Source organism: Oncorhynchus masou, chromosome 3 (genome assembly GCF_036934945.1).
Source record: "Oncorhynchus masou masou isolate Uvic2021 chromosome 3, UVic_Omas_1.1, whole genome shotgun sequence".
NCBI lineage: Eukaryota > Metazoa > Chordata > Actinopteri > Salmoniformes > Salmonidae > Oncorhynchus > Oncorhynchus masou.
In genome coordinates, this window is record NC_088214.1 from 31,884,694 (window position 1) to 31,907,429 (window position 22,736).

At 41.1% G+C, this 22,736-nt stretch overlaps 1 protein-coding gene across 17 annotated transcripts in view; it reads right to left on the minus strand.

Moving 5' to 3' along the window:
- Positions 1-15,457, minus strand: part of LOC135514631 (disco-interacting protein 2 homolog C-like) — a 242,112-nt gene extending 226,655 nt beyond the window's left edge. For all 17 annotated transcript variants that reach the window (XM_064938139.1, XM_064938225.1, XM_064938194.1 and 14 more), the window contains exon 1: positions 15,071-15,457. In XM_064938139.1, the coding sequence (XP_064794211.1) occupies positions 15,071-15,149 (79 nt within the window). In that variant the 5' untranslated portion in view covers positions 15,150-15,457. The remainder of the gene's footprint in view (positions 1-15,070) is intronic.
- Positions 15,458-22,736: the final 7,279 nt, after the last annotated feature.

A 22,736-nucleotide genomic window follows, 5' to 3' on the forward strand; every position in this document is an offset into this window, starting at 1 on the left:
AGCCTAGTGGTTAGAGCGTTGGACTAGTAACTGAAAGGTTGCAAGATCAAATCCCCGAGCTGACAAGGTTAACTAGCATTTCAATTAACAGGTGTGTCTTGTTAGAAGTTAATTTGTGGAATTTTTTTCCTTCTTAAATGCGTTTGAGACAATCAGTTGTGTTGTGACAAGGTTGGGGAGGTATACAGAAGATAGCCCTATTTGGTAAAAGACCCAAGTCCATATTATGGCAAGAACAGCTCAAAAAATCAAAGAGAAAAGACAGTCCATCATCACCAAGACAGGAAGGTCAGTCAATATGGAAAATTTCAAGAACTTTGAAAGTTTCTTCAAATGCAGTCGCAAAAACCATCAAGCGCTATGATGAAACTAGCTCTCATGAGGACTGTCACAGGAAAGGAAGACCCAGAGTTACCTCTGCTACAGAGGACAAGTTCATTTGAGTTACCAGCCTCAGAAATTGCAGCGCAAATAAATGCTTCACAGAGTTGAAGTAACAGACACATCTCAACATCAACTGTTCAGAGGAGACTGAGTGAATCAGGACTTCATAGTCGAAATGCTGCAAAGAAACCACTACTAAAGGACACCAATAATAATAAGAGACTTGCTTGGGCCAAGAAACACAAGCAATGGACATTAGACCGGTGGCAATCTGTCCTTTGGTCTGATGAGTCCAAATTTGAGATTTTTAGTTCCAACCGCCGTCTCTTTGTGAGACGCAGAGTAGGTAAACGGATGAACTCCGCATGTGTGGTTCCCACAGTGCAGCATGGAGGAGGAGGCAGAGTAGAAAAATCTATCACACACTGAGACAAGACCCATACACCTAATGTGGTCTCGAGATCAGACTCAAGACCGAAACCCTGCCGTCAGCATTCAGATGCTTGTTAAATGGCTTTCGCGATGTCAAATCACAGGCTTTATTAGTGAGTGACAACATATGCAATTTGTTGGATCATTGATACCATTATCAAATGTGCTGTAGAAATGTTTCAAACGTGTCAACTCACATCCAACTGCTGATTGGGGTTTTCAATCAATCAGATTTGTTTTTTTATTGTTTAGGTTCACCTTAAAAACATTTTTGGTAGTTTTGTTTAAAAAAATAATGTATTTGGTCACTTTTACATTAACAGGGTAATTTCATAAAGGACATCAATTATTTTGGTGAGCTGTGCATGGGTCGCAATTATTGGTCAGAGCGGGAGAAGTCTCTGTACAATTCCAAATGGTCTAAAATATCTGTTTTTGAGAAATATTGACATAATACTAGCTCAAAACATTTCTTTCTTTTTTTAATCAGGGGGTGATTTCTCATAAAAAGTGGGGGGACAAAAGCATAAATTGCCCCCACCCCTAATCTGATAGTGGGGTGGTAAAGGCTCAGCCTGCCCTATGGCTCAGCTCAGGTGCCTACACACACACCTAAGAGGGCCACTCAGTTTAGAGGAGTAATCTAAGACAGATCCAGCTCAGAGAGGCCCAGCTCAGAGAGGCTCAGCTCAGAGAGGCCCAGCTCAGAGAGGCCCAGCTCAGAGAGGCCCAGCTCAGAGAGGCCCAGCTCAGAGAGGCCCAGCTCAGAGAGGCCCAGGTCCTATACTCACAACAGAAGCAGATATTAATTTATTTAAAATGGAAAATTGATGTGTTCATGCAAAACAAAAAGTACATCGAATCATATCAATTAGTTTCCCTAATCAAACCGAATCACATCGAAGCGTTTCAAACTAAAATGTACCCTTCCTGCATCGTATCGGAGCCCATGTATCATGAAAGGAGCGATGCAAATTCCTAGGTAGGGAAGACCAGTAATAGACCTTTTAGGAATTTTCACCACACAAAGACATTCCAGCTAGTCTACATGTTTGTCATCAGCTGTCATACTTCACATGCTTGAAGGCAGCCTTTGGAGGCAATGGTGTAAATATTCATTTCCCCTCTCTGCCAGGGGAGAGAACAACAAGTCTGAGGGCTCACTGAAATGTCAGATGGTGAACAAAAGTCATTTGTTTGGCTTTGACAGCATTCTGGACATAGACGGGTTGACATGCTCTAACACAGGAGGAGGAGGTGGTGGTGATAGTGGTTGGGGTCTGAGTCATTTCTGAAGGCACTGTATAGTAAAATACAGTATACCGACCAGCCCTACCAACAGTACCACGTCTGAAGTTAAATGACGGACAAGTCTTCAGAATCAATTGTGACTTAAATACTGGCTATGAAACATCTAAGAAGGGGACAAAGAGAGAAAGTCCTTACCCCATATGATCTGACTTACAATTCATGTATTATGTAACCATGACTGTGAATCAATAAACGTTACAATTCAAAATCAAATGGGAATGTCACTTCTGATGGTTTATGGTTGTACTGAAACTAACTGCTGAAAATCCTGTTCATTCAATGGTGAGGCACGGACAGTAAAACACAAAACCTCAGAAATGTAGAACTAAAGCCTCTAGAAGACCAGAGAATACTTTCAGGCAACGCAGTCTCCGAGACCCTGGCATTGCATGTCATTTTCACAAGCAAGCATCAACTCAACAAGACACCGGAGTGTCCTCAACATGACACAACCTCTGTGCCATCTCGGAGGGGCAGTGCCATCATCACTCACAACTTTCCCCACGAGTCACCCACAGCCAAGGAGGGAGGAGGAAAAAGCCATTGCTATGGCAACTGCCACTCCAAAAGCAAGAGCAGCAGGGACATGGGGGGGGGGGGGGGATCTGGCTGAATCAGAGACAGCCGCAAATGGCACACTATTCCTTATATCGTGCACTACTTTGACCAGAGCCCTATGATCCCTGGTCGAAAGTAGTGCACTACAAAAGGAAATAGGGTGCCATTTGGACACAGGCAGTGAAAGCGAAGACAGCGATCAGGACGATGAAAACAAATATAGCCAGGCAACTACAGGTTGACTACTAGAAAGGGAGTGATGATGCCGTAAGGTTTCTATTGACCTTTTCTGTGGACCTTGACCCTAGCCTGTCATAACTCATTCTCTATGATAAACAGTGAACACTGACATGCCTTCTCTTTATATCTATGAGTGACTATCCGTGACATGCCTCGTAGCATTCACTGTGACCGTCGCAGGTATGCTGGTGTGTGTCCTTATCAATAGGGCAACGCGATAGAGAAGTGAGCACTTACGCCACTATTGGCACGTTTTAAAATCATTACGTCTCTAAAGGAGGGGCAGCTAACTTGCCATAATCTCAATCCAAAGGTCTTGGCTGCACCTGATTTTGATCCCAACTGAAAACTGCCAGAGAGAAGGCAGAGTGTCATCATAACTCAGCACCAGGCCCACACATTATGGCACTTTGACTCGCAACTGTGACATATTCTGTGAAATGCCACGGATAGAATTAAACATTCAAACAGAGTGAGAGCAAGGCTGTACGACACACTAGGGAGGCTGCCAAAATGAATCAAGGTCATTTTATCCTCCGTCGCCCTCCACAATATTATTCTGTTTTCATAAAGTAGAATTGTGAGTTGCTTGCTTTTAAAAATGAAGAGTAGAAATGCACTTCACTTAGACAAAGAAGAGAAATGTCAGATTTTATCCAGAACAAAATAAAGCACTGTTCTTTATAACCACGACTATGAGATATTCTCTATTTTCCTTGGCTACTGTATAAATTGATCTGCAGGGTAATTCTCTCTGAATTGATGCATTCCAAATAAAGTGCATTAGACATATCTAAAGTATTGTAGCCTGCTGCATGTCGTGATGTCTTCCATACAAACACAGTCAGTCAAGGGCAGGCTGACTTTCATACAGAATGCTGATGTGTATTCATTCCAACAATTCCAGGAATAAAACATAGGATGATATGTGCCTACTCTGTGCAGACCAAGAGTCCCAAATGGCACCCTATGGGCCCCGGTCGAAAGTAGTGCACTATACAGGGAATAGGGTGCCATTTGGAATGATACAATAGGCCTACAGTGCCTTCAGAAAGTATTCACACCTCTTGACTTTTTCCACATTTTCTTGTGTTACAAAGTGGGATTAAAATGGATGTCAACGACCGACACAAAATACTCTGGAAAGTCAAAGTGGACGATTTATTTTTTATTAAAATGGAAAATCAAAATGTATATTTTTTGATTAGATAAGTATTCAAGCCCGAGTCAATACATATTAGAATCACGTTTGGCAGCGATTACAGCTGTGAGTCTTTCTAGGTAACCCTGGGATTGTACAATATCTGCCCATTATTGTTTTTTTTTATTCTTCAAACTCTGTCAAGTTGGTTGTTGATCATTGCTAGACAGCATTTAAGTCTTGCCATAGATTTAAGCCAATTTAAGTCAAAACTGTAATTAGTCCACTCAGAAACAGTCAACGTCATCTTGGTAAGCAATTGCAGTGTATATTTGGTCTGCGTTTGAGGTTATTGTCCTGTCTCCCAGTGTCTATTGAAAAGCAGACTGTAACAGTTTTTCCTCAAGGACTTTGTCTGTGCTTAGATCTATTCCGTTCTTTGGATCTTTAAAAAACTCCATAGTCCTTCATGTACAAAATATACTTTTTTTACATTTTTTTTGCAGTTTTACTTTAGTGCCTTTTTCCAAACCGGATGCATGTTTTGGAATAGTTTAATTCTGTACAGGCTTCCTTCTTTTCACTCTGTCAATTACGTTAGTATTGTGGAGTAACTACAATTTATCCACTCTCAGTTCTCCTATCATAGCCATTTAACTGTGTAACTGTTTTAAAGTCACCATTGGCCTCATGGTGAAATCCCTGAGCAGTTTCCTTCCTCCCTGTCAACTGAGTTCAGAAGGACATCTGTATCTTTGTAGTGACTGGGTGTATTGATATACCATCCAAAGTGTCATTAATAACTTCACCATGCTCAAAGGGATAGTCAATGTCTGCTTTTTTAATTTTTACCCATCTACCAATTGGTGCCCTTTGCGAAGCATTGGAAAACCTCCCTGGTCGTTGAATCGGCGTTTGAAATTCACTGCTCGACTGAGGGACCTTACATATACAGTGAATTATTTTTTTATTTAATTTAATTTAACTAGGCAAGTCAGTTAAGAACAAATTCTTATTTACAATGAAGGCATACCCCGGCCAAACCCGGATGACAGTGGGCTAATTGTGCGCTGCCCTATGGGACTTCCAATTACGGCTGGATGTGATACAGCCTGGATTCAAACCAGGGACTGTAGTGATGCCTCTTGCACTGTAATCCAGTGCCTTAGACCGCTGCGCCACTCGGGAGCCCTTCCCTTTTTCCAGCCTTATTCTAAAAATGATTAAATATTTGTTGTTCCCCTCATCCACACACAATACATCAAAAGTACCATGCAAAAGCAGGTTTAGAAATGTTTGCACAAATAAAAAACAGAAATACCTTAATTACATAAGTATTCAGACACTTTGCTATGACACTCAAAATTGAGCTCAGGTGCATCCTGTTTCCATTTATCATCCTTGAGGTGTTTCTTCAACTTGGAGTCCACCTGTGGTAAATTAGATTGATCGGACATGATTTGGAAAGGCCTACACCTGTCTATATAAGGTCATGTCAGAGCAATAGCCAAGTCATGAGGTCGAACGAATTGTCCGTGGAGCTCCGAAACAGGATTGTGTCGAGGAACAGATCTGGGGAAGGGTACCAAAAAATGTCTACAGCATTGAAGGGCCCCAAGAACACAGTGGCCTCCATCATTCTTCAATGGAAGAAGTTTGGAACCACCAAGACTCTTCCTAGATGGTAGATAGATGGAAATCACTCATCAGTAAAAGGCACATAACAGCCCCGCATGGAGTTTGTCAAAAGGCACCTAAAGGACTCTCAGGTCATGAGAAACAAGATTCTCTGGTCTGATGAAACCAAGATTGAACTCTTTGTCAGAATGCCAAGCGTCACGTCTGGAGGAAACTTGGCACCATCCCTACGGTGAAGTATGGTGGTGGCAGCATCATGCTGTGGGGATTTTTCAGAGGCAGGGACTGGAAGACTAGTCAGGATCAAGGGAAAGATGAACGGAGCAAACTACAGAGAGATCCTTGATGAAAATCTGCTCCAGAGTGCTCAGGACCTCAGACTTGATGAATGTTCACCTTCCAACAGGACAACGACCCTAAGCACACAGCCAAGACAACGCAGAAGTGGCTTTGGGACAAGTCTGAATGTCTTTGAGTGATCCAGCCAGAGCCCGGACTTTAACCCGATCGAACATCTCTTGTGAGACCTGAAAATAGCTGTGCAGAGACGCTCCCCATCCAACCTGAGCTTGAGAGGATCTGGAGAGAAGAATGGGAGAAACTCCGCCAATACAGGTGTGCTAAGCTTGTAGCGTCATACCCAAGAAGACTCGAGGCTGGAATCGCTGCCAAAGGTGCTATGTCATATTGTTTGTTTGTGTGTGTGTGTGTGTGTGTGTGTGTGTGTGTGTGTGTGTGTAGATTGAGGGGGAAAAAAACAATTGAATCAATTTTAGAATAAGGCTGTTAAGTAACAACAACAAAAAGTCAAGGAGTCTGAATACTTTCCGAATGCACTGTAATTGTGTGAGTACAGAGATGGGAGTCATTAAAGAAATCATGTTAAACACCATTAATGCCTACAGAGTAAAGTCCAAACAACTCAACTAACTTGTCAAGCACATTTTTACTCTTGAAGTTTGTTAAGCTTGCCTTAAAGGGGTTGAAAACTTCAGTCAAATGTCAGCTTTCATTTTTTATTAATTTGTAAAAAAAGATATATATATATAATAATTCCACTTTGACATTATGGGGTATTATGTGGAGATCAGTGACAAAATCTCAATTTAACACATTTCTCAATTCAGGCTGTAACAACAAATACTGAAAAGGTCAAGGGGTGTGAATACTTTCTGAAGGCACTTTATTTCATATTTCAACTGTAGGTCTATAGCTTCAAAACAGAGCAGACTGAGCTGTAATTACCAGTAGCTAGCTAGTACAGTGAGGAAAATACTTTATTTAGGGAGAGGATTCCTTGAGGTGTACGGCTTTAAAACAACAAACGTCTGAGGTCTCAAACGGGCAACAGATCAGACCCAGATGTGACCAAGGAGAGGTTGGTGTATGAAACTCTAAAGGCGGGCAAAATTATCTCTACATCTCATCCCTTATGAAGAACTGGCTATTCAGGGAAATTTAACAGCGCTGTCTGCACGATGACGTATCAAATTTCTGTATGTGTTAGGCTCGGGAGTTGAACAACTTCCATTTGGTGGAACCAGCGAGTGAGGTTAACCAAGTGGATAAAAGCAATTGAGTCTATTGACAGTACAACTGTTATGCCATAGCTTTGTCAATACAGTACTGGTGTGAGAACAGGAATGAATAAATAAAATAGAAAGTGTGCAACACGGGCCAGCATCCATGTGGAACGCTATCGACACCTTGCAGAGTCCATGCTCTGACAAATTGAGGCAGTTCTGAGGGAAAAAGGGGTTATACTCAGTGTATATTTAGAGTTCAACATCCCTACAGCCTCTGTAAAAAAAAAAACATATCAGGAGAAGATATTACATGAGGATGATTTCTTTGGCGATCTAATTGCTTTAGTTATGGCAAATTTTACTAGTGATTCGTATGTATACAGTATTAGATCCTACTACATCCCTACCAGAGGTCAACCAATTAATTGGAATGGCCAATTAATTAGGGCCGATTTCAAATTTTCATAACAATCGGAAATTGGTATTTTTGGACACCGATTTGGACTAATATTATTTTATTTTTATACACCGTTATTTAACTAGGCAAATCAGTTAAGAACACATTCTTATTTTCAATGACGGCCAAGGAACAGTTGGTTAACTGCCTTGTTCAGGGGCAGAACGACAGCTTTGTACCTTGTCAGCTCGGGGATTCAATCTTGCAACCTTACAATTAACTAGTCCAACGCTCTAACCACCTGATTACATTGCACTCCACGAGGAGCCTGCCTTTATTGCGAATGCAGTAACAAGCCAAGGTTAGTTGCTAGCTAGCATTAAACTTATCTTATAAAAAAACAATCAATCAATCATAATCACTAGTTAACTACACATGGTCGATGATATTACTAGGTTATCTAGCATGTCCTGCGTTGCATATAATCGATGCGGTGTGTATTCGCGAAAAAGGTTTATCGTTGCTCCAACGTGTACCTAACCAGAAATTTCAATGCCTTTCTTAAAATCAATACACAAGTATATATATTTTAAACCTGCATATTTAGTTAATATTGCCTGCTAACATGAATTTCTTTGAACTAGGAAATTGTGTCACTTCTCTTGCAACAGAGTCAGGGTATATGCAGCCGTTTGGGCCGCCTGGCTCGTTGCCAACTGTGTGAAGACTATTTCTTCCTAACAAAGACAGCCAACTTCGCCAAACAGGGGATGATTTAACAAAAGCGCATTTGCGAAAAAAAAGCACAATCGTTGCACGACTGTACCTAACCATAAACGCCAATGCCTTTCTTAAAATCAATACACAGAAGTATATATTTTTAAACCTGCATATTTAGCTAAAAGAAATCCAGGTTAGCAGGCAATATTAACCAGGTGAAATTGTGTCACTTCTCTTGCGGTCATTGCAAGCAGAGTCAGGGGATATGCAACAGTTTGGGCTGCATGGCTCGTTGCAAACTAATTTGCCAGAATTGTACGTAATTATGACATAACATTGAAGGTTGTGCAATGTAATAGCAATATTTAGACTTAGGGATGCCACCCGTTAGATAAAATACGGAACGATTCCGTATATCACTGAAAGAATAAACGTTTTGTTTTCGAAATGATAGTTTCCGGGTTCGACCATATTAATGACCAAAGGCTTGTATTTCTGTGTGTTATTATGTTATAATTAAGTCTATGATTTGATATTTGATAGAGCAGTCTGACTGAGCGATGGTAGGCAGCAGCAGGTTCATAAGCATTCATTCAAACAGCTCTTTTGTGCGCTTTGCCAGCAGCTCTTCGCAATGCTTCAAGCATTGAGCTGTTTATGACTTCAAGCCTATCAACTCCCGAGATTAGGCTGGTGTAACCGATGTGAAATGGCTAGCTAGTTAGCAGGGTGCTCGCTAATAGCGTTTCAAACGTCACTCGCTCTGAGACTTGGAGTAGCTGTTCCCCTTGCTCTGCAAGGGCCGCGGATTTTGTGGATCGATGGGGAACGATGCTTCGAGGGTGGCTGTTGTCGATGTGTTCCTGGTTCGAGCCCAGGTAGGGGCGAGGAGAGGGACGGAAGCTATACTGTTACACTGGCAATACTAAAGTGCCTATAAGAACATCCAATAGTCAAAGGTATATGAAATACAAATGGTATAGAGAGAAATAGTCCTATAATTACTATATTAACTACAACCTAAAAGCTCGTACCTTGGAATATTGAAGTCTCATGTTAAAAGGAACCACTAGCTTTCATATGTTCTCATGTTCCGAGCAAGGAACTTAAACGTTAGCTTTTTTACATGGCACATATTGCACTTTTACTTTCTTCTCCAACACTTTGTTTTTGCATTATTTAAACTAAATTGAAAATGTTTCATTATTTGAGGCTAAATTGATTTTTATTGATGTATTATATTAAGTTAAAATAAGTGTTCATTCAGTATTGTTGTAATTGTCATTATTACAAATAAATCAATTAATTAATCGGCCGATTAATCGGTATCGGCTTTTTTTGGTCCTCCAATAATCAGTATTGGTGTTGAAAAATCCTAATCGGACGACCTCTAATCCCTACAGACTTCAGCCTCAGTAAAACTATAAAACAGTATAAGCGCTTAGCTTGTAAATCAGTTGTCTGACAGTCAGAACCTACTTCCCAAATGGCACCCTATTCCCTTCATAGCACACTACTTTTTGAACAGCACCCTGGTCAAAAGTAGTGCACTATATAGGGAATGCATCCAGAGAATTAAACCCCTGGCTAAAATAAGCCAAGGTGCAATAAGTGGACAGCTGCTGGACTGGTTTGAGGTTACCATTCACCTGACAATCAGATTACGTCAGTCCGGACACCTGCTGACATGTTGTGCCCATGCCATGCTGACTGACCTCCGTTAATACTCTATCCACATACAAAAAACATCACAAATCTCCCTGGTTTACAGCAGGAAGACTCGCAGCATGGCAGGTCGTGTATGTACCTGTTTTGACCAGGATCAGATTTCCCATACGACTCCATGGTAGCGTTCTTAATGCCACACTATTTCCCCATTTAGAGCACTAATTCTGACCAATAGGTAATAGGGTGCCATTTGGGAAGCTCCTCCATGTGTGGAATGGCTCATTTAGGAATAATGAAACCGGGAGCAGCTTCTTCAACACTCTGTGATGTCGCTGTCTTTAAGCTGAGCATACACTAAGGGCTCAGACACACCAATAGCTTTTGCTTGCCGAGAGTACTTAGCACCACTGAACATCATTTGCAAACCGAGTGCGCACCGACTTCACATGTAGAATCGCATTAAAAATGTCAGCAGTCCGACGTCTATCGTGGTTCCTAAAACAGCGCGCTGAACGATCGGCAGACGAACGCTACATCCACATTCAGTGCGATGTGTGCGAGCCTCAAGAGAGCGTGTGAATACCATCAGCTCACATAGCACTTCTGCAATGAGTCAATGACACAGTAACCATGTTTTGCAGACCACCTAGAACCCCAACCATGGGCCATATCAAGCATCTCAGAGTAGGAGTGCTGATGTAGGATCAGTCCCCCCCCCTCTGTCCATGTAGGCTTTTTATTCATTGTAATCCAAAAGGTAAAACTGATCCAAAAATCAGCAGTCTTACTTGGAGATGCTTGATCCATAAAGCCCAAATTAATACAAGCTGAAATGTGAGTTGAGCTGCACTATCACTAGCTACAAATAACAAGACATTTGCTCTCAGGAATCCCAGTCAAAAGAGGCTGATCTGTAAATATAGCTCAAAAATGTGAGAGGAGGTGAATAACTATGCATCTGCCTAATAAAGCTTATAAATAATGCAGAGCACCCAACTTATTTCTATAGAAGGCGTTTACAGTTGATGCTGAATAACTCTCATAACCAAGTAGATTCCTGGTTTCTAAAACACATGAATCGGGAGGAAGTGAGTTTACCCTGTAATTGTTAGAATTATTCCACTTATTACAGCATGACGACATTAACTTCAACTTATATTGGTAACATCGACTACCTATCCAAAGTTACTGGTTGTCTGTTAGATTCCCTTCTCTTCCCACAAGGTTGTCCTCACAGCTATAGACTCAATTAGGCCTAGTTAAACAAGATAATATTTGAATAGACTGAGCAATGGACATTTTTTTTAAAGAACATGCCCTTATTCAAACTCAAATAACTCTGCATTTAGCCTTTGCATTTCTTTGATATTGTTATGGAACATTTTCTATGTATTTATTTTTGAATGATTGCATTGGTAAGATGCTGATGCTGTCTACACCCACCAACTGCAACAGAGAACAGAAAAGACTGTTCCGTTTCAGTGTTCAAATCTCTGGCTGCCCAGCTATCACATCATGTTCTGAGAACCATACGTTTCATAGAGCTTGGTGAGAACGTGGTCGTCCTATGGTTATTTTGCATACAACCTTCCCACAATGTTCTGGGAATGGTGCAGGATAGTTGCTTGGCTTTTGAAAATTCTGAGCACATTTCAGAACTTAAAAAAAAAGCTTTATATTCTTGGTATTTCATTACTTTAAAACAGAATGTTTCCCAAACATTACATTTCATTTAAATTGCGTTTAATGTGCTAGGAAAGTTCTCCAACTGGTTTGACATTGGTAATGTCCTCAAATATACTGAACAATTTCAACTATTTTACTGAGTTTCAGTTCATATAAGTAAACCTGTCAATTGAAATCAATTAATTATGCCTTAATCTATGGATTTCAATTGACTTGGTAGGGGCGCAGCCTATGGTGGGCATAGGCCCAACCACTTGGGAGTCAGGCCCATCCAAATGAGTTTTTCCCCACAAAAGGGCTTTATTAGAGACAGAAATACTCATCTGTCCAAGTGATTGGTCTCAGACAATCCCGCAAGTGAAGAAGCCAGATGTGTAGGTCCTGGGTTGGCATGGTTACATGATCTGTGGTTGTGAGACCGGTTGGACGTACTGCCAAATTCTCTAAAACGACGATGGAGGCAGGTTATGGTAGAGAATTGAACATTAAATTATCTGGCAGCACCTCTGGTGGATATTCTTGCAATCAGTGGCAGGTAACCTAGTGGTTAGAGCGTTGGGCCAGGCCCGCAAGGTTGCTGGATCGACTCCCGAGCTGACAAGGTAAAAAAATCTGCCATTCTGCACCTGAGCAAGGCAGTTAACCCACTGTTCCCTGGGCACCGAAGACATGGATGTTGATTTAAGGCACCACACCTCTCTGATTCAGAGGGGTTGTGTTAAATGAGAAGATGCATTCAGTTGTACAACTGACTAGGTATTGCAAGCTCCCTCAAAACTTCAGAGGCAATCCGTTATGTGACAAAACTGCACATTATAGAGTTGTCTTTTATTGTGTACATGTGTAATGATCATGCTGTTTAATCATCTTCTTGATATGCCGCACCTGTCAAATTGTAAGTCGCTCTGGATAAGAGCGTCTGCTAAATGACTTAAATGTAAATGTAAGTGGATGGATTATCTTGGCAAAGGAGAAATGCTCACCAATAGGGATGTAAACAAATTTGTGCATATGCTTTTTTTGTGCATATGGAACATTTATGGGATCTCTTATCTCAGCTCGTGAAACACGGGATAAACACTTTACATGTTACATTTATATTTTTGTTCAGTATACTTCCAAGTACATTAAGAAACAACATTCTTCTGTGTGAATTTCAGTACTTCCATACAAGTTCCGATTGTGTATATTTAATTTAATATTTTTTGTAAATTCTGGGAATGTTCTAAAAAATTGTGACTCAAGCGATGTTCTTAGAACGTTCAGAGAATTTATGGTTCTCTTAGTTCTTGTCAATATTATTGGTAATGTTCTGAAATATTTATTCTACACATTGACATCAGTTAGCTTTAAATTCCATTCTCAGAACATTAAGAACACTTTCAATTAAAATCAAGAAAACTTTAGTAACGTTCAGAAAATGTTCTAAAAATATATATTTTAAACATTTACATTCTGTTCTCAGTATCAACAAAACAATCTTATCTTGTGTTCAGGTGTGTTGGCCACACCTGATCTTAATGAGTGTTTGTTTCCTTTGAAATGGGGTCTGTTCGAATAAACAAAAAATTAACAGCTTTCTATGCGTAAAAAAAAAATGGCACGCTAGCTCCATCCTGGTGGAGCAGTGGACCAATTCCAGGGATAGACAGGTTTTGTTGCTAAACAACCAACCTATGCATGCACAACTATGGGAAAAACAGATGGGGTTGGCTTAGATTCTTGACAACATATATAAACTATATTTAATATCCAATGTTTATTAAAAGCAAATTCATTTTTCCAATGAGCACTTGTCTCAAATATATTGTTACTGTTGTTGGTTAGCTAGCTAGCGAATTGTAGTTATATAAGCATATATGTGACATCAATCAATACAACTCAATACAAGACATGGTATCAAGAACAAGATAAAACTAGCTGAAACAAGCCACCTACGACTTCCCACGTGAAAGTTTCTTGACATTGTTGCTAGCTATCTGGCCACACAGAATCACAACAGACTTCTATCCCATTGAATCACAAGCGTTGTTTTTCCGTGAAGTTGTCAGCTAACCTGTCTATAGAGAAAAGAAGATCATGGGTTCGAATCTCACTGATGCAGTGTCACAATAAATAAAATAAACAGTTTGCATGATTATTGCCTAAGCAAATTCATTTCATGTGTCCTTCTGTATCTGTGCTTGGGAGTTGTTGTTTTTTTTACCCAAAATAAGATAGCAGTGTTATTAAGTCATTCTGTGAATGTTTTAGGAAGTTATTCAAAAATCTTTAAATGAACCTTTACATTTCATTCTTAGGTGTTTATTTAAAGTTTTCATAACACTTTCACAACATTTAAAGAAGGTTCTCAGAATGTTATTAAAAAATACCTTAAATAATCTATCATTTCAGTTCTCAGAGTTAATAAAACCTCCCAGGAAAACGTTCAGGAAACCAAAGTAAAACGTTCTCAGAACCTCCCTGCAACCTAAAAATGTATGTTCACAAAACATGCGAAATGTTCACCTTTGTTCTCTGAATAGTTTTAAAACCCGTTCCGTTTTACCAATCAGGAAACGTACAGCTTCGTCCTCACAACCAATGTGAAACCAAAAACATACGTTCCCACAACATTCAAGGAACCAAATGTGCTAGCTGGGTGAGCTCTCCAAATAAACAGGATACTTGCTCAATGCTCACGCCTCCCCATGAGAAACTAGAAAAACATTGCTAACGGCTCCGGCACCCGAAACGACACTCAGTGTCCGTTACAATTTAGGCCTCTAACAAATTTGAAAGAACATGTCAAATTGCAAGACCATAGACTGTAGGATAGTTGAGTCCATGGTCAACTTTACAAGCAAAATAATGAGAATCAATGTGTTTTTCTGTCTTCAAAAGCCACTTTGAAATTCTAAAATGTCATGATAAACGTGACGTTTAGACAACACTGATAGAATTAAAAGTGGGCTAGCTACTTTGTAGCGCCGAAAAATATGTAGGCCTATTCCTCATCATTTAGTTCGCGACAATTCCTTGAATCAATCAAAAAAATTCCATCAGTTGATACATTTGGCACTGATATCAATTTTGTAAAGGCTTCTTGATTTGTCACAATGTTTATATTTCTAATATGCGACATCTGATTAGAACACAGTGCACTCGGTGATGTGATACAAAAGTACAACGAATCTGATATTATGTAGCCAGCAAATAATCGTGATATTGCTCCGCATGAATTTGCGGCATCACTCTGCTCATTGAATGCTCTATTTCCTTCCATTAATTCCCACACCGCGTTCCCTTTTATCAGCAGGAATGAATGTCAGTTACTCGGCAAATTCTGCTAAACATAACTATAACCTGGTGATATTAAATATGTATTACCCTCTGATAACTCCAATTCCAGCTCTGCAAGTCTGGTTCGCACCTCCAAAGGAAGGGGTAACGTATCACGGTCCGCCATTCTGCTTTAAAATTACTTGGCTTTCTCTTCTCTTCTTCTCACTGAGTCCAGTAAAGTGTTTCAACACTGTCCTTTCTCCACAGAGCGCCGATGCATTGGGCAAAAGAGGAGCGACTTGAGTATGAAATCGAAATGCGGAAAGTGTTTGGGCGAATATCGCTCGGCTCGGGTCTTTATTCAAGTCCCGCCATGGTTGGTTGTCCCTCTATTAAGAAAAGGTACTGCTGCTGTAATTCCAATGTCTGAAAGTGCAACTGAGGGATACTCAACCAACGTTGCCTCCAGTTTCTAGTACTGCGTGCTCTCACTACTCTGTGCTGTCACACATTCACGTGATGCTTGAGACACAAGAGCCCACATTCGAATCCTGTGGAGGGCGCCAAATGTCCACTTTAAGAACTGGTCGAAGAATTACCCCCTCCATGCAGAAGAATGACGGTTGAACATCACTGGCCCGGTTGAACATCACTGACTGTTCCAAAGAGCATTCAAATATTAAACATTTTGACCAGCTCCCCCCCCACACGTATACAGTACCAGTCAAAGGTTTGGAGACACCTACTCTTTCCAGGATTTGTATTTATTTTTACTATTTTCCACATTGCAGAATAATAGTAAAGACATCAAAACTATGAAATAACACATGGAATCATATAGTAACCAAAAAAAGTGTTAAAGAAATTGAAATATATGTTATATGTGATATGCTTCAAAGTAGCCACCATTTGCCTTGATGACAGCTTTGCACACTCTTGGAATTCTCTCAACCAGCTTCACCTGGAATGCTTTTCCAACAGTCTTGAAGGAGTTCCCACATATGCTGAGCACTTGTTGGCTGCTTTTCCTTCACTCTGCGGTCCAACTCATCCTAAACCATCTCAATTGGGTTGAGGTCGGGTGATTGTGGAGGCCAGGTCATCTGATGCAGCACTCCCATCATAAAGAAAAACCCTTGAATGAGTAGGTGTGTCCATATATATATATATATATAAAATATTTGGCCTGACTAAGCGGTTTTCTGCTGATCATTACTGTATGAGAATGGTCTCGTCTGGTATATATTTCACAGGATTCAGGGTGCAAAATCAGGGTTTGAAGTGAGGGGTCGTAGCCTATATAGGGGTTGTAGGGCTCCTGAGTGGCACAGCGGTCTAAGACACTGCATCTCAGGCTAGAGGTGTCACTACAGACACCCTGGTTCGAATCCAGGCTGTATCACAATCTTCCGTGATTGGGAGTCCCATAGGGCGGCGCACAATTGTCCAGGTTTGGCTGGTGTAGGCCGTCTTTGGAAATAAGATTTTTTTTTAAATAAACAATATGGGTTGGCTTGGAGAGGGGTTGGAGATAAGGCTGGACCCTTTAAGAAAGAGAGTGGGACTCACTCACTCTGAGTCATCACATTCCATAACATCATGGATTTATGAATAGTCACATCACAAGATGACATTGTAGCTTGACTGGCTGGTTAGGCCTACATGTAAAGTCTGTTATACACTGGTAATTGTTTGAGGCAATATTGCTGGCAACGGGGTGAGGAAAGGATGACTGTCCTTGTCTCACTGACCCTCTTGCACTGTCTCTGCTTTTCAGATGAAGCCAACACACATTCCTTCCCCAGGGTTGGGGAGTAACTAATTACATGTAGTCTGATTACAAAAAACTAACTGTAGTCAGTTACGTTACCAGCAAAAAAAATATTGTAATCAGATTGCAGATACTTTGAAATCTAGATGATTGGATTACTTTTACATTTAGAAAGGATGTTTGCGGAAAAAATACATGATGACACCTTTCTGTTTTCTCAATGACACTCAATTCAGCATTGAAAAAAAAGCACAAGTTTAAGTTTGTTCCACCTGAGTCCACTATGATGACACAACAAATGCATTTGATGGACCTTTTTGTCTTCTTCTAATGCTTCTTAAGGGGAAATTAATCAGATAACGTTAGAGTTTGGTTACTGATTACAATTTTGGAGTGGTAACTAGTAACGGCTTACATTTAGAAAGGAACCTACACAACACTGTCCCTCCCCCATATTTCGGAGTTCTATCAGTATTTTACCCCAAGCCTATTGTGGTGTGGTGTAACCTGAGAAATATTCTCCACAGGTGTACTATCAACCCTAAGACACATTAGAGCTGCTGAAGGTTTCCGGCAGTGTCCCTCATTAGAGATAATAACAATAAGCCTTTCAATGCATTTCAAAATCCAGACATATTTTTGTCCTGTGGCTGAACACTGCAACATAATGACCCAGTATTTGTCGAGAATGGACCAGGTTACATTAGACCTACATTACCACACTGGCTCTTGTAAAGCCTAACATCCAACCCCCCCAACTAATGGCCGATCCAGTTTCTTTGCCATCGGCCGTCACACAAGCTTCTTCTGATAAATATGCTGCCCAGTCCCGGTCTCTCAGGCTTCTCCTGGAGGACGCTGGGGTGGTGTAACATCCCAGGATGCCTGTACACATTAAGACAGATGGTCTGAATCTGGCCTGTCTGAGCCATCTGACCAATGATGATAGTGCTAAGATGGCCATAGGAGAGCATACAAACCAAGATGGCCAGAGGAGAGCATACAAACAAAGATGGCCATAGGAGAGCATACAAACCAAGATGGCCACAGGAGAGCATACAAACCAAGGTGGACACATTAGAGCATACAAACCAAGATGGCCAGAGGAGAGCATACAAACCAAGATGGCCAGAGGAGAGCATACAAACCAAGATGGTCAGAGGAGAGCATACAAACCAAGAAGGCCAGAGTAGTGCATACACACCAAAGATTATGTAAAGAAAACTGTAAGCCCACTCACTCCTTTATGCTGATCTCTCAACAGCTGTACACTAATAGGAAACAGACCAAGACCCATTGCCTATATAGTGCAGTACTTTTGACCAGGGCCCATAGGACTCTGGTCAAAAGTAGTGAACTATATAGGCAATAGGGTGCCATTTGGGGGGGACACCCAAAATGCAAAACAGCCATGACATGGGAAAAGGGGTGTGAAGAACGTGCTCTTATTCACCAAATGTCTGCAGCTGCAAGACAATCACCATTTGTTGGATCAAATCAAACTGTGGACCCATCAGGGGTGGATGAAGAAGCCTGTTGTTTTGTGTGGGGCGTGATACACTGATTTACCCTAATAGGATTGTGGTGTGCTGTGGAAGAAATTCTCCAAGATGTTCTTGTGGGAATATGTTGCCACCTTGTGGCTAGTTTTTCAAATGGAATAGAGAAAAGTACTCCCATAGGCATGTATATGATGTGGCAGATGGACAATGGCTCATGTCTTGGTGCGTCTTAATTTTTCCCTTGCTGCAAAAAAACAAACAAAAAAATGCATTTTGGAACTTCTATTTCTGTGTGTGCAAACCACCTTTCAGTTTTTGGACAATGGCTCATGGACATGGCATAACGTTGTGCAGATTGAATGGGTTTGCAATTTCAGTTGTTATAGATTGTCAACTATCACCAGCTGTGGTGGGGTGTTTCAGATGTGTATACCACAAAGCTATACTACAAATAAGGGTCAATGAGTTAGCCAGCCAACATTAATGAACAACCATTTATTAAGAAAGCTTAACGATACTGTATGTGGTTGGTAGTTGAGTCAATTAGACCATACCCATTTCAAGTTGAAGTACAGTACCAGTCAAAAGTTTGGACCACCTACTCATTCAAGGGTTCTTCTTTATTTTTTTACTATTTTCTACATTGTAGAATAATAGTGACGACATCAACACTATGAAATACCACATATGGAATAATTTAGTAACCAAAAAAAGTGTTAAATCAAAATATATTTAATATTATTCAAAGTAGCCAATCTTTGCCTCGATGACAGCTTTGCACACGCTTGGCATTCTCTCAACCAGCTTCACCTGGAATGCTTTTCCAACAGTCTTGAATGAGTTGGGTTGAGGTTGGGAGATTGTGGAGGCCAGGTCAACTGACACAGCACTCCATCACTCTCCTTCTTGGTCAAATAGCCATTACACAGCCTGGAGGTGTGTTGGGTCATTGTCCTGTTGAAAAACAAATGATAGTCCCACTAAGTGCAAACCAGATGGGATGGTGTGTCCTTGCAGAATGCTGTGGTAGCCATGCTGGCTAACTGTGCCTTGAATTCTAAATAAATCACAGTTACCAGCAAAGCACCCCCACACCATCACACCTCCTCCGGGGTGGGGATTGCAGTGGGAATCCCACATGTGGAGATCATATGTTCACCTACTCGGCGTCTCACGAAGACACGGTGGTTGGAACCAAAATTCTCAAATTTGGACTCATCAGACCACAAGGAAAGATTTCCACCAGTCTAATATCCATTGCTACTGTTTCTTGGCCCAAGCAAGTCTCTTCTTATTGGTGTCCTTTAGTAGTGGTTTCTGTCCAGAAACTCACTCAGGAAGGCCTGATTCTCGCAGTCTCCTCTGAACAGTTGATGCTGAGATGTGTCTGTTACTTGAACTCTGTGTAGCATTTATTTGGGCTGCAATTTCTGAGGCTGGTAACTCAAATGAACTTAACCTCTGCAGCAGAGGTAACTCTGGGTTTACCTTTCTTGAGGTCCACATGAGAGCTAAATTCATCAGGGCGCTTGGTGGTTTTTGTGACTGCACTTCAAGAAGATCTTGAAATTTTCCGCAATGACTGGCCTTCATGTCTTAAAGTAATGATGGACTGTGATTTCTCTTTGCTTATTTGAACTGTTCTTGTCAAATAAATGGACTTGGTATTTTACGAAATAGGGCTATCTTCTGTATACCACCCCTACCTTGTCGCAACACAACCGATTGGCTCAAACGCATTAAGAAATTCCACAAATTCACTTTTAACAAGGCACACCTGTTAATTTAAATGCATTCCCGGTGACTACCTCATGAAGCTGGTTGAGAGAATGCCAAGAGTGTGCAAAGATGTCATCACGGCAAAGGGTAGTTATTTTGAAGAATCTAAAATATATTTTGTTTTGTTTAACATTTTTCTTTGGTTACTACATGATTCCATGTGTTATTTCATAGTTTTGATGTCTTCGCTATTATTCTACATTGTAGAAAATAGTAAAAATAAAGAAAAACCTTCAAATGAGTAGGTGTCCAAACTTTTGACTGGTACTGTACAATTTTTTTCAAATGATTTAGGCACGTAAACTAGCTAACTAATTGATCCTGCTTTGTAGTATACCCCTCTGAAAGCAGGATCGTTAAATTAGCCAGCTAATTTTGATAAATGTTTTTTGCCTCTTTTAGAAAGCTAAGCTTGAATATAGGTCATTGGTTGTGTCAAATGTACCATGTCAATTTCACATTTTCAAGCCTCTATTTCTCAGAATATTTGAATATTCATCCAGATCGTACTACACCGGCTCCAACGCTCGTCGGCTGTGGCAGGGCTCGCAAATTATTACGGGCTACAAAGGGAAGCCCCCAGGTGCTAAGGGTATGTAACAACACATCTGCCACGCTGATCCTCAACATGGTGGCCCCTCAGGGGTGCATGCTCAGTCCCCACCTGTACTCCCTGTTCACCCAGGACTGCATGGCCAAGCATGACTCCAACACCATCATTAAAGTTTGCCGACGACACAACAGTGGTAAGCCTGATCACCGACAACGATGAGACAGCCTATAGGGAGGAGATCAGAGACCTGGCAGTGTGGTGCCAGGATAACAACCTCTCCCTCAACGTGATCAAGACAAAGGAGATGATTGTAGACTAGAGAGGAAAAGGAGGGCCGAGCACACCTCCATTCTCATCAACGGGGCTGTAGTGGAGCAAGTTGAGAGCTTCAAGTTCCTTGGTGTCCACATCACCAACAAACACACCAACAGTCGTGAAGATGGCACAGCTACGCCTATTCCTCCTCAGGAGACTGAAAATATTTGGCATGGGCACTCAGATCCTCAAAAAGGTATACAGCTGCACCATCAAGAGCATCCCGGCTGGTTGCATCACCTCCTGGTATGGCAACTGCTCAGCCTCTGATCGCAAGGTACTACAGGGTAATGCGTACGGCCCAGTACATCACTGGGGCCAAGCTTCCTGCCATCCAGGACCTCTATACCAGGCGGTGTCAGAGGAAGGCCCTAAAAATGGCCCAAGACTCCAGCCACCCTAGTCATAGACGGTTCTTTCTGCTACCGCACGGCAAGCGGTACTGGAGCATCAAGTCAAGGTCCAAAAGGCCTCTTAACAGCTTACCCCCTAAGACTCCGGAACAGCTAATCAAATTGATACCCATACTATTTGCATTGATCCTCTCCACCCCCATTTTTACACTGCTGCTACTGTTTAACTACGCAGTCACTTTACCTACATATTGCCTCGACTAACCTTTGCCCCCACACATTGACTCTGTACCGGTACCCCCCCGTATATAGCTTCGCTGCTGTTATTTCGTTGCACTTTAATTTATTTTTATACTTCAGTTTGAGTAAATACTTTAACACTTATTTTTCTAACAACTGCATTGATGGTTAAGGGCTTGTAAGTATTTCACTGTAAGGTCTACCTACACCTGTTGTGTTTGGCACATGTGATAAATACAATTTTATATTTTTTCTTGATCAGCCCCCAGACATCCCAGAATATGGGACACACACACAGAACTCAATAACAGTGCCTAAATCTTTATTTTTCAATAAGCTACATTTTTTCCCTCCAAATTAGACAGCTTAACATGACACAAGAGTAACTTAAATTATCAATAGTTAACATGTACGCTTGATTCCAGTCTTAATGGAAGAATAGGTAAGAAATCAAAAGCACTCAGATACCTCCATGAACTACTGTTATGTTCATAGGTTCTTCTCTCCCATAAAGTCAGCGATTGTCCACTGCTGTTAGCGTAACATGGTATGGGTAAAAATGAGTTAATTGACCACAGTGAGTTGGTAGTGAGACAATGGCTGTGTCTCATTCCAGTCAGTTGGTGCATTGTCACATCACGTTAGAAGCAAGGTCAACTTACAACAAGCTGTAGCCGTTGCAAAAAAATACATGGCACTGTCAAACTGGTGAGACGAAGCAGATCGAAGCGAACTGGGCAAGGAGAACGAGACGGCCTGATATGAGAGACTTTGTCTGTGTACAGTAACACAAGGAGAACAGCCCGAACATTACAACAGGGCTTTAGTAGTGCGAGCAAAAGAAAGAAGAAAAAGTTCAACACAAGTTCAGTCAGTCTTTCATACTGTAAGCAGTGCCATCATCTTCTGGAGAGATGAACCAATAACATTGAATGAAAAATCATTTTCTCATCATGCTGCACACACCTAGCTGGCAAATGAACCTTGGGTTAACTTGACTGTCAGTCAACTTTGCATTTGTGTTTTATACTTCTGCTGACCCCAGGTGGTACACTTCACACTCACACACACCCACAGTGCCCAGCCTGATAACATATCCATACCCAATCTACAAAGACAACAGCATTAGCATTTTGCATTAGATAGGCCTACTAGCATAGACCAGCTTAAATTTACAGACAATCATGCCGACTTCATAAGCCCGGTCAGATGCAGGTTGCTATGAGTACTTTGTCTAATGTCAGTGGTATCAGATTTT